Source organism: Rhipicephalus microplus, chromosome 3, assembly GCF_043290135.1.
Source record: "Rhipicephalus microplus isolate Deutch F79 chromosome 3, USDA_Rmic, whole genome shotgun sequence".
NCBI lineage: Eukaryota > Metazoa > Arthropoda > Arachnida > Ixodida > Ixodidae > Rhipicephalus > Rhipicephalus microplus.
In genome coordinates, this window is record NC_134702.1 from 3,009,260 (window position 1) to 3,026,971 (window position 17,712).

A 17,712-nucleotide genomic window follows, 5' to 3' on the forward strand; every position below is an offset into this window, starting at 1 on the left:
TCGAGAACGCTGTGATAGCGTTTGTTCGAAACGCTGTTTGTTCGGAACGCTCGAAACGCTGTTCGATAGCGTTTGTTCGAAACGCTGTGATAGCGTTTGTTCGAAACGCTCTGATAGCGTTTGTTCGAAACGCTGTGAAAACAGTGATAACACAGGCCGGCGCAGCCAGGCCGAAAAACAAAACACAAATAAACAAACCCAATGCATGGTTCGTGGCATTACCCCCCCCCCCCCTCTAAGAGTGCATCGACCCGATGTTAACATAAAGGACAGTCAAAACAAATTAAAATAAATGTTCGTCATCGTCCGTAGAAAGGTTTTAAGCGAACCACATGGACGACTTCGGGCCGCGTGCGTCGTCGTGATGTACGGGAGTCACCATCGGGGATCACTTCGTACGTTAGTTCGCCAACACGTCGTAGAATCCGGTAGGGTCCGAAATGGCGTCGTAGAAGTTTCTCACTGAGTCCACGTCGTCGAATGGGAGTCCAAACCCACACACGATCTCCAGGATGGTACTCGGCGTCTCGGCGTCGGAGATTGTAGCGTCCGGCATCCACCAGTTGCTGGTCCATTATACGAACTCGAGTGAGCTGGCGGGCCTCCTCCGCACGTTGGAGGTATTCTTGGACGTCGGCGTTGAGGTCGTCGTCTTCTACGTGCGGAAGCATGGCGTCGAGCATCGTATTCGGCCGTCTTCCGTAGACGAGCTCGAATGGTGTCATCTGCGTGGTTTCTTGGATAGCCGTGTTGTACACAAACGTGACGTACGGGAGGACTTCGTCCCACGTCTTATGTTCAACGTCGACGTACATAGACAGCATATCCGCGATTGTCTTATTCAGCCGTTCCATTAGTCCGTTCGTTTGGGGGTGGTACGCCGTCGTTCTTCGGTGATCCGTGTTGCTGTAGCGTAAGATTCCTTGCATGAGCTCCGCAGTGAAGGTCGTTCCGCGGTCCGTGATTAGGACCTCAGGGGCTCCTTGTCGCAGCACAACTTGGTTAATAAAGAACTTTGCAACTTCTTGTGCAGTTCCCCTCGGAAGAGCGGTGGTCTCTGCGTAGCGCGTCATGTAGTCTGTCGCTACGACAATCCATTTGTTCGCGGATCGGGATGTAGGAAACGGGCCCAGAAGGTCCATTCCGATCTGTTGGAAGGGCCTCGTTGGGACGGCGATCGGCTGCAGAAGTCCGGCGGGTCTCGTCGGTGGTGTTTTTCGTCGCTGGCAGTCATGGCAGCTCCGGACGTAGTGGGTGACATCGGATGTAAGGCGGGGCCAGAAGTATTTCGCCTTGATTTTTGTAATCGTGCGCGCTGTTCCGAGATGTCCGAAGACGGGCCGTCGTGGCACGCTTCCAAAATTTCGTCACTAAGGTCTGCGGGGATGACAAGTAGATAATTCGTTCTCGTTCCGGGGTTGAAATTCTTCTTCACTAGGATGGAGTTTTTGAGGCTTTTTTTTTTTTATTGGCGCTAGTATGCCCTACGGCATCAGTTAAATAAAAAGGAAAAGTTTTGTTTCCTGTATGAAGGCCAGGAGTTGTCGATGCAGTGGACCGTGCGTCCAGCGCGTCAAGTCAGGTGGTCGGCCGGGGTGGTGGTGAAGGCCGCGTAGGTGGCGAGTGCGAGCCTGGTGAAGGCCCGGGCAGGTTCCCAATAGGTGATCAAGCGTTGCCTCTGTGGCTGGGGCAACGCAGAATGGGCACGTCGTTGGGGGAGGCTGTGCACCAGATGTCCATGTAGCCCGGATTGCAGGAGTCAAGGCGGCGCCCACACGAATCCTCCTGAGCGCAACCTCCTCTCGGCGAGTTAAGCCGCCGGGAAGGTCAGATCCACGCGGAGGAATGAGAGCACGCGTGGAGCGCCGGAGGGTTTCTTTGTGCACAAGCAAGCTGTCCTTCGGGGACAAACGAAGTAGAGGCAGCGGGTGTTGAACAGTCGCTGGATGGCAAGCGGCATCTGCTTCCACTTGAGCCGGTGCAGACCGGCGGGTCCACAGAACGCGGACAGGACAGGCACATGAGTGGATCAGTCGGTGTATATCGGAGGCTATATCGATGGAGCTGGTCACTTTTCGCAGCTCTCGAACTGCCTGCGTGGAGTCCGTATATACAAGCAATTTATCGTGTGACAAAGAATCCATTTTGGATATCATAACTGTTAACCCGTCCCGTATAGCAGTGAGCTCCGCTAATACGGATGGGAACGGTGCCTCTGTTACGTAAGAGCAGATATGTTGGATTTCAGGTTGCGCGGGGCATACGAGACTGGTGTGCAGAACGCAATTATCGGTAGCTGCGTCTACGTATACCGCTAGTGAGTTCTCGGTGGTAGTGACGATGCCCTCCTGCGCCGCTTGTCGGGTGGATTGTCGCAGGCGGGTCAGTGGTCGGTTGTCACTGGCCTGTGCCTTGAGCCATGGTGGAACTTCTGCCACGGGTGCGTCAGGCTGTGGCAGCGTTGAACCATAGTAGTGAGCTAGAGCTGAACGCTGGTAAGTTGTGCTTGAACGCCCTAGGCGCGGCGACGTTGCGTCCTTCGAGGTAGTCGATCATGGCGCGGAGGTCAGGGTCGGCATGCTGCTGGGCGGCTAGGTCGCTCTCTGTCACGACTCCGAAGAACGCGCTGTCTTCATCGGAGTCCTGTGGTGGTGGGTCGACGGGAGCGCGGGACAGGCAGTCGGCGTCGAAGTGTTTCCTGCCGGATTTGTAGAATATTGTAACGTCGAACTCTTGCAGGTGCAAGCTCCACCGCCCAAGACGGCCAGAGGGGTCCTTCAAATTGGCGAGCCAACACAGCGCATGATGGTCTGTCACAACCTTAAACGGTCTACCATAGACGTATGGGCGAAATTTTGAAATGGCCCATATAATAGCCAGGCACTATTTCTCGGAGGCAGAGTAGTTTCTCTCCTCCTTCGACAGACCACGGCTTGCATAGGCGATTACCTTTTCGTAACCGCTTTGCTTTTGGACGAGGACGGCACCCAAACCATTATCACTGGCGTCCGTGTGCATTTCCGTTTCGGCGTTTTCATCGAAATGAGCGAGTACGGGCGGGTTTCGCAGGCGTTGTTGTAGCTCGCAGAATGCCTTTTCTTGGTCGTTTTCCCAGCTGAAAAGGGTGCTTTCTTTCGTCCGGCGCGTGAGTGGCTCTGCAATGCGTGTGAAGTTTGCGACGAAGCGCCGGTAGTATGCGCACAGTCCGAGAAACCTTCGCACACCCTTCTTATCTTTTGGCCTTGGGAAGTTCGCAATGGCTGATGTTTTTGCCGGGTCAGGTAGGACTCCCGCGGCGTTCACGACGTGACCCAAGAACTTGAGTTCCTCGTACGCGAAACGGCACTTCTCAGGCTTCAGCGTTAACCCCGACGTACGAATGGCCTCGAGTACAGATTCCAACCTTGTGAGGTGTTCGTCGAAAGTCCGGGAGAATACGACAACGTCGTCGAGGTATACGAGGCAAGTGTGCCACTTCAGGCCTGCTAGCACAGTGTCCATGACTCTCTGAAACGTTGCGGGTGCCGTGCACAGCCCAAACGGCATCACCTTGAACTCGTAAAGACCGTCCGGGGTTATAAATGCAGTCTTCTCTCGGTCTCTCTAGTCCGCTTCAATTTGCCAGTAGCCGGTCTTCAGATCCATGGATGAGAAGTACTTGGCGTGCCAGAGGTGGTCGAGGGCGTCGTCGATTCGTGGCAGGGGGTACACGTCTTTTTTGGTGATTTTGTTCAGTCTCCGGTAGTCAACGCAGAAACTTAAAGTGCCATCTTTTTTCTTCACGAGTACAACCAGCGCAGCCCACGGACTTTTCGATGGCTGTATTATGTCGTCGCTGAGCATGTCATCTACTTGAGTCCGGATGGCTTCGCGCTCGTGTGAAGAAACACGGTACGGTGACTGTCTGGTAGGTCAGGCTCCATCTTCGGTTATTATCCGGTGCTTCGCCAAAGGTGTCTGACGTAACTTCGAGTTCGAGGAAAAACACTCGCTGTAGTGACGGAGCAACTCCAGTAATCTGTCCCGATTTTCTTGCGACAGCGCCGGGTTCACGTCGAAAGGATGTGGCAGCCTGGAAGCATCTGCGCGTGCGCGTTCAAAGGTGGCGACCGCGATCACTTGACTAGCTTCTTGCGTTTCTTCGAGGAACGCAATTGCAGCGCCCTTGCTTAGATGCTGGTACTCCTCGGTGAAATTGGTGATCAAAACGCGGGATCTGCGTTGCTTAAACCGTGCAATGCCTCTTGCGACAGAAACACCGCGGTCCAGAAGCAACCTTTGATCAGTCTCCACGATAGCGTCGACGTCAGGAGCAGCACCGTCACAATAGACGGCGATCATCAAGCTTGCGCGGGGTGGCAGGGTGACGTGATCGTCGGCGATCCTTACAGCAGCACGGTGCCCGAGGTTCGGCTGCGGCGTCGTGGAGTGATCGGAAGAAAACGTTATCGACCTGGTCTGCAGATCAATTATTGCGCCATTGTCCGTCAAAAAGTCCATTCCGAGAATTATGTCGCGGGAGCAGTTAGGCAAAATGACGAACTCCGCAGGGTACGTAGTGCCGTCTATGGTGACGCGCGATGTGCACATTCCACTTAGGGTCACGAGGTGGCCTCCTGCTGTGCGTATGTGCGGACCGTCCCATCTGGTCGTAACTTTCTTTAGCTTGGACGCGAATGTCCCGCTCATGACCGAGTAGTCGGCTCCCGTGTCGATGAGGGCGACTACGTCAAGGCCGTCGATGGACAACTGGACGTCGGATGCCGCTTTCCTCGAATTTCGGGTGCGTCGGGGCGTCCTATCGCGGCTTGCGCGTGTTGATGGTCGGGCACTATGCGTCGTCATCGTCGTCTTCTCAGCGGCAGGCTTCGTCATTTCGGGTACGCGTCGCGCAGCGTAGCTGTCTTCGTTTTCGGGGTCTCGTCAGGGTGTCGTCGGGTCGTCGGGATGAGGGCATGTTGTGAATCACGGTCTTGCGTCGTTGGAGGGTTTTCATTTTTTCGCCGTTGTGCAACTTCACCTCCAGAAGTTGCTGCTTTTAGTTTCCCCCTCGTGGGCTGGGGGACCGTCCACGGCCGAAGTCAGCACTGCTGCGACGGTTGGGGGGATAGTACGGGTAGGGCGACGGCGAACGGTTGAAACGGGATGGTCCACGGCTGGTGTTCGACAGGTATTCTTCGATCTCAAATGGGCGCTGGCCGGCTCGCGGGCGGGGTGCGTCGACGGAGAACCCACGCAAACTCAGCCTCTTGTACGGGCAGCAGCGGTAGACGTGGTCGGCCTCTCCGCAGTGGTAGCACAGCGGACGATTATCTGGCGTTCGCCACACCTCGGTCTTTCTGGGCGCCTGGTTTCGGGTTACAGGAGGTCGGGCGGGCGACATTGGGCGGCGGTACGGCCGGGCCTCTTGATAACGGGTTGGGACGGGTCGGGGTCGACGAGCAGCAGCGGAGTAGGTCATCGCTTGTGGTTCGTAAAATGCTTCCAACGGCGTAGAATTCCCCAGTGCTTGCTGAACCTCCTCGCGGACGACGTCAGCGAGGGAGGCTACTTGGGGCTGCGGCGTTGCTGGGAACAATTTCCTCAGTTCCTCGCGAACGACGGCGGGGATGGTCTCCCGCAAGTCTTCCGTCGCCAATACAGTGGCGTTTACCGGGTTCACCGAAAGGGTGTTGAGTGGTCTATCGTATTGCCGCGAACGCATATCCAAGGTCCTCTCGATCATCGAAGCCTCGGTGACGAACTCAGCGACGGTCTTAGGGTGGTTGCGGATGAGTCCAGCGAAGAGCTCTTGTTCAACTCCCCGCATCAGAAAGCGCACCTTCTTCTCTTCTGCCATTTCGGGGTCAGCTCTCCGGATCAGCATCTACATCTCCTCAGCGAACAGTACAACACCTTCGTTAGGGTGTTGCAATCGCGTCTCTAACAAAAGGGCGGCTCGTTCTTTCCGCACAACCGTAGCGAATATTTTGAGGAATTTGCTCTTAAAGAAAGTCCAGTCGGTTAGGGAGCCTTCATGGTTCTCAAACCACGTTCGAGCTGCATCCTCCAAATAGAAGAAGACATGACGAAACGTTTCTTCGTCACCCACCTGTTAAAGATGCGGATGCGCTCCAGCTTCTCCAGCCACTCTTCCGGGTCTTCACCAGGAGATTCTCGGAATGATGGGGGCTCACGAGGCTGTTGCAGAACTACGGGAGGGTTGGTAGCGCTGGTCATGGTGCCTGCGTTGATCATCGTGGTTTTTACGTCTTCTTTCCTCTTTTTATCCGGGAGCAGTCCAAACTCTGGCTGAAGGCCTTGCTGTCGGCGGCTGACACGAGTTGGGCGTGCTTGTCGTGTTGGGCTTGCTTGTCGGCTTGGCAATGGCTTAGGGTTCATGTACCTCGCACCTCCACCAGATGTCACGCAGCAAAGGACGATGCAGTAGTCTATAAGGAAAACAAGTTTATTGGAGCGAACTTGTGCTCCCCTAACAACTGAAAGAATACACAGACGGTGAAGCAGCGGTCGGCAAAACGACGTGCACGTTAGTGAGCGTCGGCGATCGAATGTCGCGGCATCGGCTGTGCGGGAATTTATATCCCTCGGCGCGAGAATTTCTCGAATAGTCGAATTGTATCGAGAACGCTGTGATAGCGTTTGTTCGAAACGCTGTTTGTTCGGAATGCTCGAAATGCTGTTCGATAGCGTTTGTTCGAAACGCTGTGATAGCGTTTGTTCGAAACGCTGTGAAAACAGTGATAGCACAGGCCGGCGCAGCCAGGCCGAAAAAGAAAACACAAATAAACAAACCCAATGCATAGTTCGCGGCAATATAGTAAACTGGGGGTACATGTACCCCCAGTTCGCTATGTGCACACCTGGATGACAAAAAACCGAAGTCGTTTAGGCATGCTACTATCACTGGTGCCTCGGCCACTAATCGGCAAAATGGGGCGCCACACATTTAGGTCCGGTGCAAGGTATGATGCGTCCTTCGTTGTGCCCGACTGCCTACAGGCGAGTTGATCCAGGACAGGAGAGTCGAGGTGAGGATGGAAGCAGGTGTTGGCGCACTTGAGATGACCGGTGGTAGAGGAATCAGCCATTGCGGTAAACCACCGCGCTGAACCATCGGGTGCAGCAGACGGCAGTGGAGCGATTAACGCAAGTACAATTTACACGATGCAAAACTAAGCCGTATGGTCATGCTGCTATTACTGGTGCTTCGACAACTAATCGGCGACATGGGGCGCCATACTTTTAAGTCTGGTGCAAATTATGATGCGGCCGTCGATGCGCTCGACTGCCTACAGGCGAGTTGACTTAGGAGAGCCGAGTTGAGGTAAGGCTGGAAGCAGGTGTTGGCGTGCTTGAGTTAACCGGTAGTAGACCATCTTCGAGTGCTATCCTCCATTGCGAAGTAAGTGAGTCCCGGTCTTCGACCTGCGTTCCATTCCTTAGCCTTCGCAACGTGCTCTAATTGTTCTAGCCAATCTTCCGCGTCTTTCTAGGCCTCTCTGTGAAAAGGCTCTAGTGTCAGTGGAGCATTCACTACAATGTTATAGCCGGCGTAACACGAGTTGTCACGTCGGCGGCGTTTTTGGCCACAGCCGTTGAGACCCTGCGAGAATCCAACAAAGGTGAAAATTTGGGGGCCTCACCACGTGAACGATGACTGCAGTGGTGGTAAACTAAAGTGAGTTCACCGTCTTCAAGCCGCTGTGGCTCTGGGCTGCGTTACGTAGCTTGCAAAGGGCTTGGAATTATATCCCAGCTCCTCCACCAGTTTGCAACGCACAATTAAAGGTGTACTTTAATGAAAAAAGTGATTGGGGAGAAATTGTGCCCAAGCTTAAATGAACAGCTTATTGAAAGTTTGTGTGGCCGTTCCAGATGACAGTCTCCTCTCAATCCTTCACACCTTCTTCTTTTCTTTTTATTGCGATAGCACTTATATCGACATTCTCGGCTGGATTTTGCCATCGGCATCGACGTCGACGTGGGCATTCCCGTCCCTCACTCACTCACCGTACATGTATCATCATCATCATCATCATCAAAATCAGCCTAACTACAACCACGGCAAAACAAAAGCATCAGCCGTGTTCCGTCAGTCAATTTGGTCCTGTGCTTGGTGCTGCCACTTTGTACCCGAAAACATCCTAATCTCATCTGCTCACCTAGCTTTCTGCCTCCCCCTAACTCGCTTGCCTTCTCTACGAACCCAGTCAGTTACGCTCAATCACCAGCGGTTGTCCTGCCTCTGCGCTACATGCCCGACTCATGTCAATTTCTTCTCCTTGATCTCAACTATGATACCTTTAACTCCGGTTTGTTCTCTGATCCGCTAAGCTCTCTTGTCTCTTGAAGTTGCACCTATCATTCTCCTTTACATCGCTCGCTGTGTCGTCCTCAATTTAAAAGGAACCCTACTTGTAAGCCTCCAGGTTTTTGCTTAGTAGGCAAGTACTGGCAAGATGCAGCTGTTATATACATTCCTCTTGAGGAATAGTAGGAATCTACCAGTCATGATTTGAGAGTGCTTGCCGAATGTGCTTCACCCCATTTTTATTCTTCTAGTTACTTCAATCTCCTGGTTTGGCTCCGTGGTTATTACTTGTCCAAGTAGACGTAGTCTTCTACAACTTCAAGTGCACTATTGCCTATTTCGAAGCGTTGTTCTGTTCCGAGGTTGTTGTGCATTACTTTCGCTTTCTGCAGAAAACATTTAAGACCTACCTTTCTGCTCTTGTTTAATTCAGTAATCGTGAGTTGCAATTTGTCGCCTGAGTTGCTCAGCAAGGCAATGCCATCAGCAAAGCGCAAATTACTAAGGTACTCTTCATTCTTAGTTATCCCTAACTTTTCCCATTCTAGGCAACTGAAAAACTCCTGTAAGCACGCGGTGAATAACATTAGGGAGATTGTATCCCCTTAAGTTACACCTTTCTTTATTGGTATTTTGGGAGCACTATGTTGGCAGTTTATACTCTGTAACTTTCTTCCGGGATGATTATGTATGCTTCGTCGACGCCCTGATGACAGTGTCTGCATGAATGATTATATTTCCACTGAATCAAATGCCTTTTCGTCATCTATGAAGGCTATTTGTAGTGGTTGGGTGTATTCTCAGCATTTCTCTATTATCTGATTGATAGTATGAATGTGATCGATTGTTGCGTAGCCTGTTTGAATTCCTGTTTGTTCCTTTGGTTGATTAAATTTCAATGTTGTCTTAATTCTGTTAGCATTTACCTTTGTAAATAGCGTGAATACGATGGAGAGCAAGCTGATCGGACTGTAATTCTTCAAGTTTTTGTCATCTCTTTTCTTATGTATTAAGCTGTTGTTAGCATTCTTTCAAAACTCTGGTACCCTCCCCGTCAAGAGACACTTCGTAAATAGCGTGGCTTGTTTTTAGAACACAATCTGTACTCCATCTTTCAGCATATGTGAGTTTACCTGATCCTCACTAGCAGCTTTTCTTCTTTACATTCACTTTAAGGCTTTACTGACTCCTTCTGTCGTTTACTGGAGGGATGTCATCTGGGCTACTGCTAGTTCTTACATTAAGGTCGCGGTTTTCCCCGTTATTGTACAGATCTCTGTAAAACTCCTCCACTGTTTTAACTATCTCAACCATATTCGTAGTTTCTTTGCCTTCCTTGTCCCTTAGCGCATACGTCTGCTTTTTGCCTATCCCAAGTTTTCTGTTCACCGCTTTGACGCTTCCTCTGTTCTTTAGAGCGTGTTCAATTATCTCCATGGTATACCTCCTTACATCAGATACCTTAGCTTATTAATCAACTTCGAAAAATCTGCCAGTATTTTGGTCTGTAATGTTTGAGGCTTTCATGTTGTGACGCTTCTTAATGAGGTTATTCGTGTCTTCGAACAGCTTGCCAGTGTCCTGCCTAACTACCGTACCTCGAGCTTCCACTGCACACTCCGTAATGATACGCGTCAGATTGTCATTCATTGCGTCAAAGCTAAGGCTAGTTTCTTCGATAATAGCCGAGTATCTGTTCTGAAGGGAGGCTCTAAATTCCTGTACTTTGCCTGTGAGTGCTAGCTCATTGATTGGCTGCTTGCGTATCAGTTTCTGTCGTTCCTTCATCAAGTCTATGTGAATTCAAGACCGTAACATTCTATGGTTACTGTATCGTGCCTTGCTAAGCACTTCCACATCCTGCACGATGCCTTGGTGCGTACTCAGTATATAGTCTATTTCGTTCTTCTTACTTTCGCCATTAGAGCTCCTCCTTGTCCACTTACGAATCACTCGTTTTCAGCAGAAAGTATTCACGATCTGTGTATTATTGCGACTGTGAATTCTACTAATAACTTTTCTATAAAATTTCTAATACCGATGCCATAATTTCCTACTGCCTGGTCTCTAGCCTGCTTCTTCCCTACCTTCGCATTTAAGTCGCCCATCAGTATAGTATACTGTGTGCTTACTTTGCTCATTGCTGATTCCATGTTTTCATAGACGCTTTCAACTAACGCGTCATCGTGGCTGGATGTAGGGGCGTAAGTCTGTACTACTTTCATTGTGCATCTCTTATTCAGTTTATTTACAATATCTACCACCCTTTCATTAATGCTATAGTATTCATCTGTTGTCTGCCGGTCACTTTGCTTCGTTCATCAAAGTATTCAACGAAACAAAAAACACTACAAAATAATGTCATTCTAAGGCCCGCTGGTACATGATTTTTTTATACACTAGAGGAGTGGTTCTCAAATGGGGGCCCGCGAAGCCATTTCTATGATCTGTGAAACCCTCACCCACATTTTTCTTTAAGCGTGACTGTGCCACGTATTCGTGAACTGTCCAGAATAAAGTGATGTGGCACGTTTGTTTGATGTTTTTCGTAGCAATAAAAGGCACTTGTTGCACGCTACAGTAGTGTTTTAACTTATCTACGAACCCCCCTTACCCTTCCTCTACTCAGCTGCAAGCTCCCCCCCCCCCCCCCATCACTTTCATCAGTCCACAGGGTTCCCGACACATCCATGACTGGGAACCACTGAACGAAAGCCATAATTAAATTTTACATACCAGTACACGACGCGATTATGAGGCCCACCAGAGAGAAATCTGTAAGTTTTGACGACCAGGTGTTTTTAAGGCGGAATCACATCGCACAGTCAATGGTCCTCTACCGTTTTCCCTCCATCGAAATGCGACCGCTGTGGCTGGTACTGCACCTTTCGTGCCACCAGCCGCCGATCTCCATAGCTGCTGTGCCATCGCGGCGGTATATCTACAGTGTCTCCACAGATGCATAGTCCTCCATAAAAACGTAATAAAATTATAATAAAAAAATGTAAGGCAGGGATCTATGGCAGTGGCATGTACCCTACAATCAGCATGGTCATGTTGCTTATGATGGTGATGAAAACAATCACACACTTGTGAAACGAAAATGTGCAAGTTTGATTACATGATAGGTACACAGTTGAAAATATTTTTTATATATTAACTCAGTTGTTACTGCGACAAAACGCGTGTCAAGAGGCCAGTCAGGTTTTAGAATTAGCCTTTTAGTGAGTATAACACGTGCTTAGCATTCATTCATTCATTCATTTATTCATTTATTGATTTATTCAATCATCTCAAATGTAATGGAATGGCTTGGCAGTTTAGAGGCGAGTGGAGTACATGTGTACATCAATAAGAAGAATACTAATGTTTCAGCGAACACTTTTAATAATATTCAAAGGCGCTGCCGGATATTGTACAATTTTAGCTCGCGATGTAGTCTACGTGAAGAGGTAGAAGTGGAGCGAAGCACAAATTACTGCATTGCTTGCCTTGTGGGCTTATTGCGTGAAGCAACGTTACCTACCATCTTTAAAGAAATAAGCCATTTAAACACCATTTCAATCTTCGCGACATTTTCGCTACCATCGCAACCAACTCTATGACTGACGAAAATTACTCTTATTCCTTGCTATTTACGTTATGCCATATGCACGCCTTCAACGCTGACTCACAGTGTGCACACACCGGAGTGCAGACTTGTAGTTTTCTCCAGCTCTGCTAACGTAGAATGTACCGCTGCGCCCGCCAATGGGGGGCAGGGGAAGCGGGGGTTCAAACCCTTTCCAACTCCATTTTTTTTTTAATTTTGCATGCGTATATGTGTAACGTAAGAAGGTAGCGATGGTTAGGAGTTAGTAGTAGAGGCAGAGAAGGAAGAAGATCAGAATAGAAAAACATGGAGTATGAGCTGGGCCACGTCTGCCATTCATCGTAGCGTCGGATGAAGAACTGGCCACCACTCGTGAACCTCACATCATTCACGAAGCCACCTGCAGTACGCCTCAACTGAATATCGACCACAGAAGAGGTGATCTCAGGCGCATTCAGTTACCGGCACCATGACAGAACCATCGACTGGCGTCGACATCCCCAAGTACACCGGATCAGCAGACGACGGACCCGTACAGGACCGGTTCAACCTATTCGAGCTCCACGCCGCCGCTGCATCCTGGTCGGAACGGGAGATGATCATCAACTTCACTGACTACATCTCCGGTGAGGCATTTAAGTTTTACCTCACCCACATCTTTGAAAATGACGAATCATGGCAAAAAATCAAAGAGGAGATGATTACCCGTTTTAACGACTATGACCAAGACCTACTCATTTCCAACCATCTAGAGACAACTGCACACTATCGTCAATTCCTTAAGCAGTCCTCAATCATTCGAAACCCCAGCGCGAATCGACAACTGCTTCAAGACGAAGTGGCACAAGAGTTTACTTACAGAAAGCCATGCGTATATTGGGAAAAACCTAACCGTCAAGCGCGCATCCCTTCTGCGCGAAAGTCAGCATTTCCGAAGTCATCGCTTCAACATACGACACGAGACATCGCTCACCCTACTGATGTCTTTCATGCTTCGTCTCGCATACATAGTCCACCACCTGGTTTTCTACGACACAGCTCTTCAAAGGCTCCTAACGGTCACTATTCGTGTCATAAGGACGCATTGTTAATGGTAGACCAGCTGACACATGAGGAAAATGCCGAACAACGCCATGACGACTCAAAGAGTGAATATCAGTCTCCACACATTGGATCAGCTTATTTTCCATCTAGCCCAATTAGGCTACCGCGTGGTTTTTCGTCACTTGGCTCTTTCGTCGCTCACAACGCCCACTTCACATCTAGCACGCTCACAATGGTCGGGATAGAGCTGCGGAGCTCAGAGAATACTCAGCCAAGCCCTGAACCTACCATCCAGATTCAGGCGCAAGAACCACTCGCCGCGAACAGCGAAGAAGAATCCCCTGATGGTATATCTATCAATTCTGAAGCATTACCTTCATTACCCGAAATGCAGCACAACAGCCTAGAGACTACTACCTGCCCACTCGACACCACATTCAATTGCCCAGAAAGTCAGTGTCATGGTGAAAAAGGGCTGCCACCTCAGGTCTTTTCGCAGCAACATCATCAATGCCAGCAAGTCCAAGAACAACAGAGTTTCCAAGGGCTATACGAACAAGGACGACGACGAATGGAATCATCTTCGGAAGAACACACGCGGTTTATGGAAAGCCGTTTACAAACGTGTCAACCAAACCAACGACATATTCAAGATTTCTTGCTCGAAACAAAGAAAGCATCGAATCCAGGATATTTTCCCAAGGGACGTCGAGTAAGCTTTCTCCAGTCGAGATCAAGACTCAGGCAACACGACATACAACGTCGAGAAAGGCGCCAAACCATACCCTGTATTCCGCAAGGACGCAGCAATCACCGCACCAGCCTCGGTCAACAAGCACGCAAACGGGTGGCGCCGCATCGGTTCCAATCAAGACAAATAGCACGACACCTGCGCAAATCATCCAGCCAATGCTTCAAGGCCATCACACCATGTTCATTCATCGCAAGAATACCGGCTGTGTTTTCATCTGATTTCACGCTCAAAGCATGCTTATCTTGTCCAGAGCGCAACAGCCAGCCTCGCCCTCCAGAGCTGTACTTGATACCCCGGATTGCTGTCCTCTCCTGTGAAGCTATAGTGTGTTAACGGAAATTTCCTCGGACTTGGAATGATCTTCTCTTTTTGACAGTGTTCAGTTCTAAGCCGTGCATGTTCAGTTTTTATTTATGTTCGTCTAACGCGACTTCTTTCGGGGGAGGGGGAATCCTGTAACGTAAGAAGGTAGCGATGGTTAGGAGTTAGTAGTAGAGGCAGAGAAGGAAGAAGATGAGAATAGAAAAAACATGGAGTATGAGCTGGGCCACGTCTGCCATTCATCGTAGCGTCACATATATACATGCACACATGCAAACGCAAGCACGAACATCCATATAAGTACTCTAGGATTCTCGCCGGCTTCGAAATGCTAGAGCCGCGGTCACGATCAAACTCGTTTCCATCGGATCGGCAGCCGAACACAGTAACCACTGACAGGAATTCTGTAAAAAAATGAAAGAACAGAGGTAAAATATTTTTCTTGGGATTCGAACCCACGCCGCGACAAATTGAACGCCCGCGAACTACGTGCTTGGTCACTCGAACAAATTGGCCATTACACCTTTTTTTTTTCTTTATTGCACTCGGCCATAACACCAGCTTGGTGCTAGGCGATAAAATTTGTCTTAACAAGATACAATGGTCCAAGAGTCGTATCAGTGACACGACTGCGTTGTAGAAAACTGCATTTTGAAAAGCACTTTTCGCCTCGAATAAACATGATTACAGGCTCAAACAAGATTGCAGGCTCTTCGTACTACTTAAATCTCCAAAACATGTGCAGATTTCCGCATAGTTTTTTCATAAGGCCTTGTTTTGTCCCGAAAAACAAGCTGTGATTTCGGTGGTTTCCATAGAGCCCCATTGTGTAAATTTGATTTGTTGTGGAAACAGAATTGGAAGCCCCGACGTTAACAATGCTGCATTTGTGAAGTGCAGTAGAGCTCCCAGAACGTGTCCCTTTCAGAACGTTTTCTCAATTTTCGCCTCTATGACCTTGTCCCATTGAAAACGCGCGAGCTTCTAGCCGTGGCCGCTAGCTCGCTGTATTCAAGTTGCTGTGGCTCTGGGTCAGTGTCCCTGATTGTTTGAGTGCAGGGAAGCTAGCAGCAAGATAGAATTTGAGGAGCGATTGAGAAAAATAGGAGAGGAGCGTTGGACTAGGAAGTTTCCAGTTTCTTGTACATGAAGAACGTCCATACTAAATGGAGGAAACGAACACGAAAATTTTCAAGCAAAAATTTAGACAACAGCAAAATATCAAGCCAAAGGGAAACATTGGTTGAACAGAAGGTGAAGGAAACAGAGAGGGACATGTGGAAGATGGGAATGCTTACAAAACCATCACTGGAGACCTACCGAACTTTTAAGCAGGAAATTGCAAGGAAAAAGATCTACGATAATTCTCGGGGTAGTTCTTTGCTCTTCGAGGCTAGAACGGGAGTATTTCGGACCAAGACGTACCGAGCAAAATACGAAGGCACAGACCCGGTATGTAGTGCGTGTGGAGAGGAGAAGGAAACAGCTAAACATTGTTCTGTAAATGGCTCCACCTCATAGTCAAAGATGATGGCACCGAATTTTTTAAAGCATTGGAGTTCAAGGACAGTGAAAGCAAAATAGACTTTAAACGGGTAGAAATAACCAGGAGGAGGCTAACTGAATGGTGGCTACAATCGAGGCGCGAATGAAATTCAATCCTTAAACACACAGTGATAGTACTTAACTCTATGGCTAGGTGGCCTGAGCCACCGCCTGTTTAAAGGGCACAGCTGGATCCATCCATCCATCCATCCATCCATCCATCCATCCATCCATCCATCCATCCATCCATCCATCCATCCATCCATCCATCCATCCATCAATCCATCCATCCATCCATTCCTCCCTCCCTCCCTCCCTCCCTGAAAGCTGGTTATGGGGTATGTTGTGACTTCCCTTTATTCACCCTCGTAGAAGAACAGCAGCCATCATCATTATTGAGCCTCCTCACGAGCTGACGCTTGGCCTCGTGGCAGCGCTGGGTCACCCTTGTCTTTTTCTTTCTTCCTGAGTTCAGTTAAAGCCCTACATCTGGCAAGACGTGTTCTTTGCTCGATGAGAGCTGCGCCGCAGCAGTAGGGCTCAGAGGTCCAACAGGGTAAGTTGTCTGAGTCGCACCGAGCCGAGTCACATGCGGCCGAGTCAAGCCCAACTGAGATGAAGCCTAGCACTGAACCTTGCGATCCACCCTGTCCAACATGGTTGTTTCATTCTCGCGCTGCAGGAGCTGCACCCAGACTCGAGCTTTGGCACCAATGTGGTCGTACTTCTCTCAGCCAGGGCAGAACAGATGTGGAGGCGTTTGGGAAAGTACAACCACATGGACCGGTGAGTTCGTGTTGCGCGCATCTGTGCGTACAGCAAGGACGGCTTTTTATTTTGCCTGCAGGATACCGGTTCCACAGTTGCGCACATCCATATCGTACGATGTATATCGGAATTCAATCGGTAAGTGTGCTCGTCGTATCGTGCATAAAATTGCTAGCCAGTGTTTTAACGCTATAACTATCAGCAATTCGTTCTGTTGTTATCAGTTTTTTTTTTGCTTTTAGGGCATATCCTTATCGCCCTCGCATTACTAGCATAGTTTCAAAATGAGACTTGCTCTTTCTACTCGCCCGCTGCATGCGGTGACAACAAACGCGTAACAAAACCTGTCTTCGTTTTGTGCCACCTCACGCCGAGCCACCAGGTACTACGTTCTGTCGTTATTTGCGAGATGTCTTAACATTCGTGGTTTTCAAACTACGTTCGAGCGCTATTATTCATGGCGAAGTAAGCGAGCCCCAGTCTGCGACCTGCCTCCAATCCGTTTAGCCTCTTCCGCGTCTTCTTAGGCATCTCCGTGAAAAGGCTCCAATGTCAGTGGAGAATTCCCTGCAATGTTATAGCTGGCGTAACAAGAGTTGTCATGTCGCTGGCGTTTTCAGTCACAGCCGTTGAAACCCTGCGAGAATCCGACAAAGGTTAAAATTCGGGGGCCTCACCACGCAAACGACGGCTGCAGCGCTGGTGAACTAGAGTGAGCTCGCTGTATTCAAGTCGCTGTGGCTCTGGGCTGCGTTACGTAGCTTCGGAACAATTTGGAATTATATCCTGGCTCCCCCACCAGTTGCTAACGCGCAGTTAAAGGTACACTTTAATAAAAAAGTGATTGGGGCGAACTTGTGCCCAAGAAGCGAACAGCTCAATGAAAGTCTGTGGGCCGCTCCAGACGACAGTTTCTTCTCCACCCACTTTAGTTACTGACAGTACTAGTTTTTGACAGTACTGATTTGAACTTCTGCAAGCCAACATTTTGGCTCAAGGAGCATGGGCTATTCGCGTACAATGAGAAGTAAAATACAGAAATAATGCAATCAATGAACTCAAGAAACAAAACATACGAATAAAGCTAGCATGACAATCATTGAAAGATAGGGCCATCATTCATGTGGTAGGTACAAGTAGAAGCGGTAATAACAAAGAGTGCTACATTGTTAAGCATTGGATACTGCTAACAAAGTCATCGGAGCTGAATACACTATTTGGCAACGAATTCCAATTCGTGACCGTACTAGGAAAGAAACTGTATTTAAATGCTTTTGTGCGAGCCAATATTGGTGCTAACGAGTCTTCATGATTGTGCCATGTTGTTGCTCTACCGAGACGCTGAACTCTTTCGTTACTGCACAAAAATGGATA

The 17,712-nt window shown here is 49.2% G+C and overlaps 1 protein-coding gene across 3 annotated transcripts in view; it reads left to right on the forward strand.

Moving 5' to 3' along the window:
• LOC119184222 (neprilysin-1) overlaps positions 1-17,712 on the forward strand; it is a 246,194-nt gene that overhangs the window by 128,830 nt on the left and 99,652 nt on the right. For all 3 annotated transcript variants that reach the window (XM_075888738.1, XM_075888739.1, XM_075888741.1), the window contains exons 11-12: positions 16,253-16,356; positions 16,418-16,476. In XM_075888738.1, the coding sequence (XP_075744853.1) occupies positions 16,253-16,356; positions 16,418-16,476 (163 nt within the window). The remainder of the gene's footprint in view (positions 1-16,252; positions 16,357-16,417; positions 16,477-17,712) is intronic.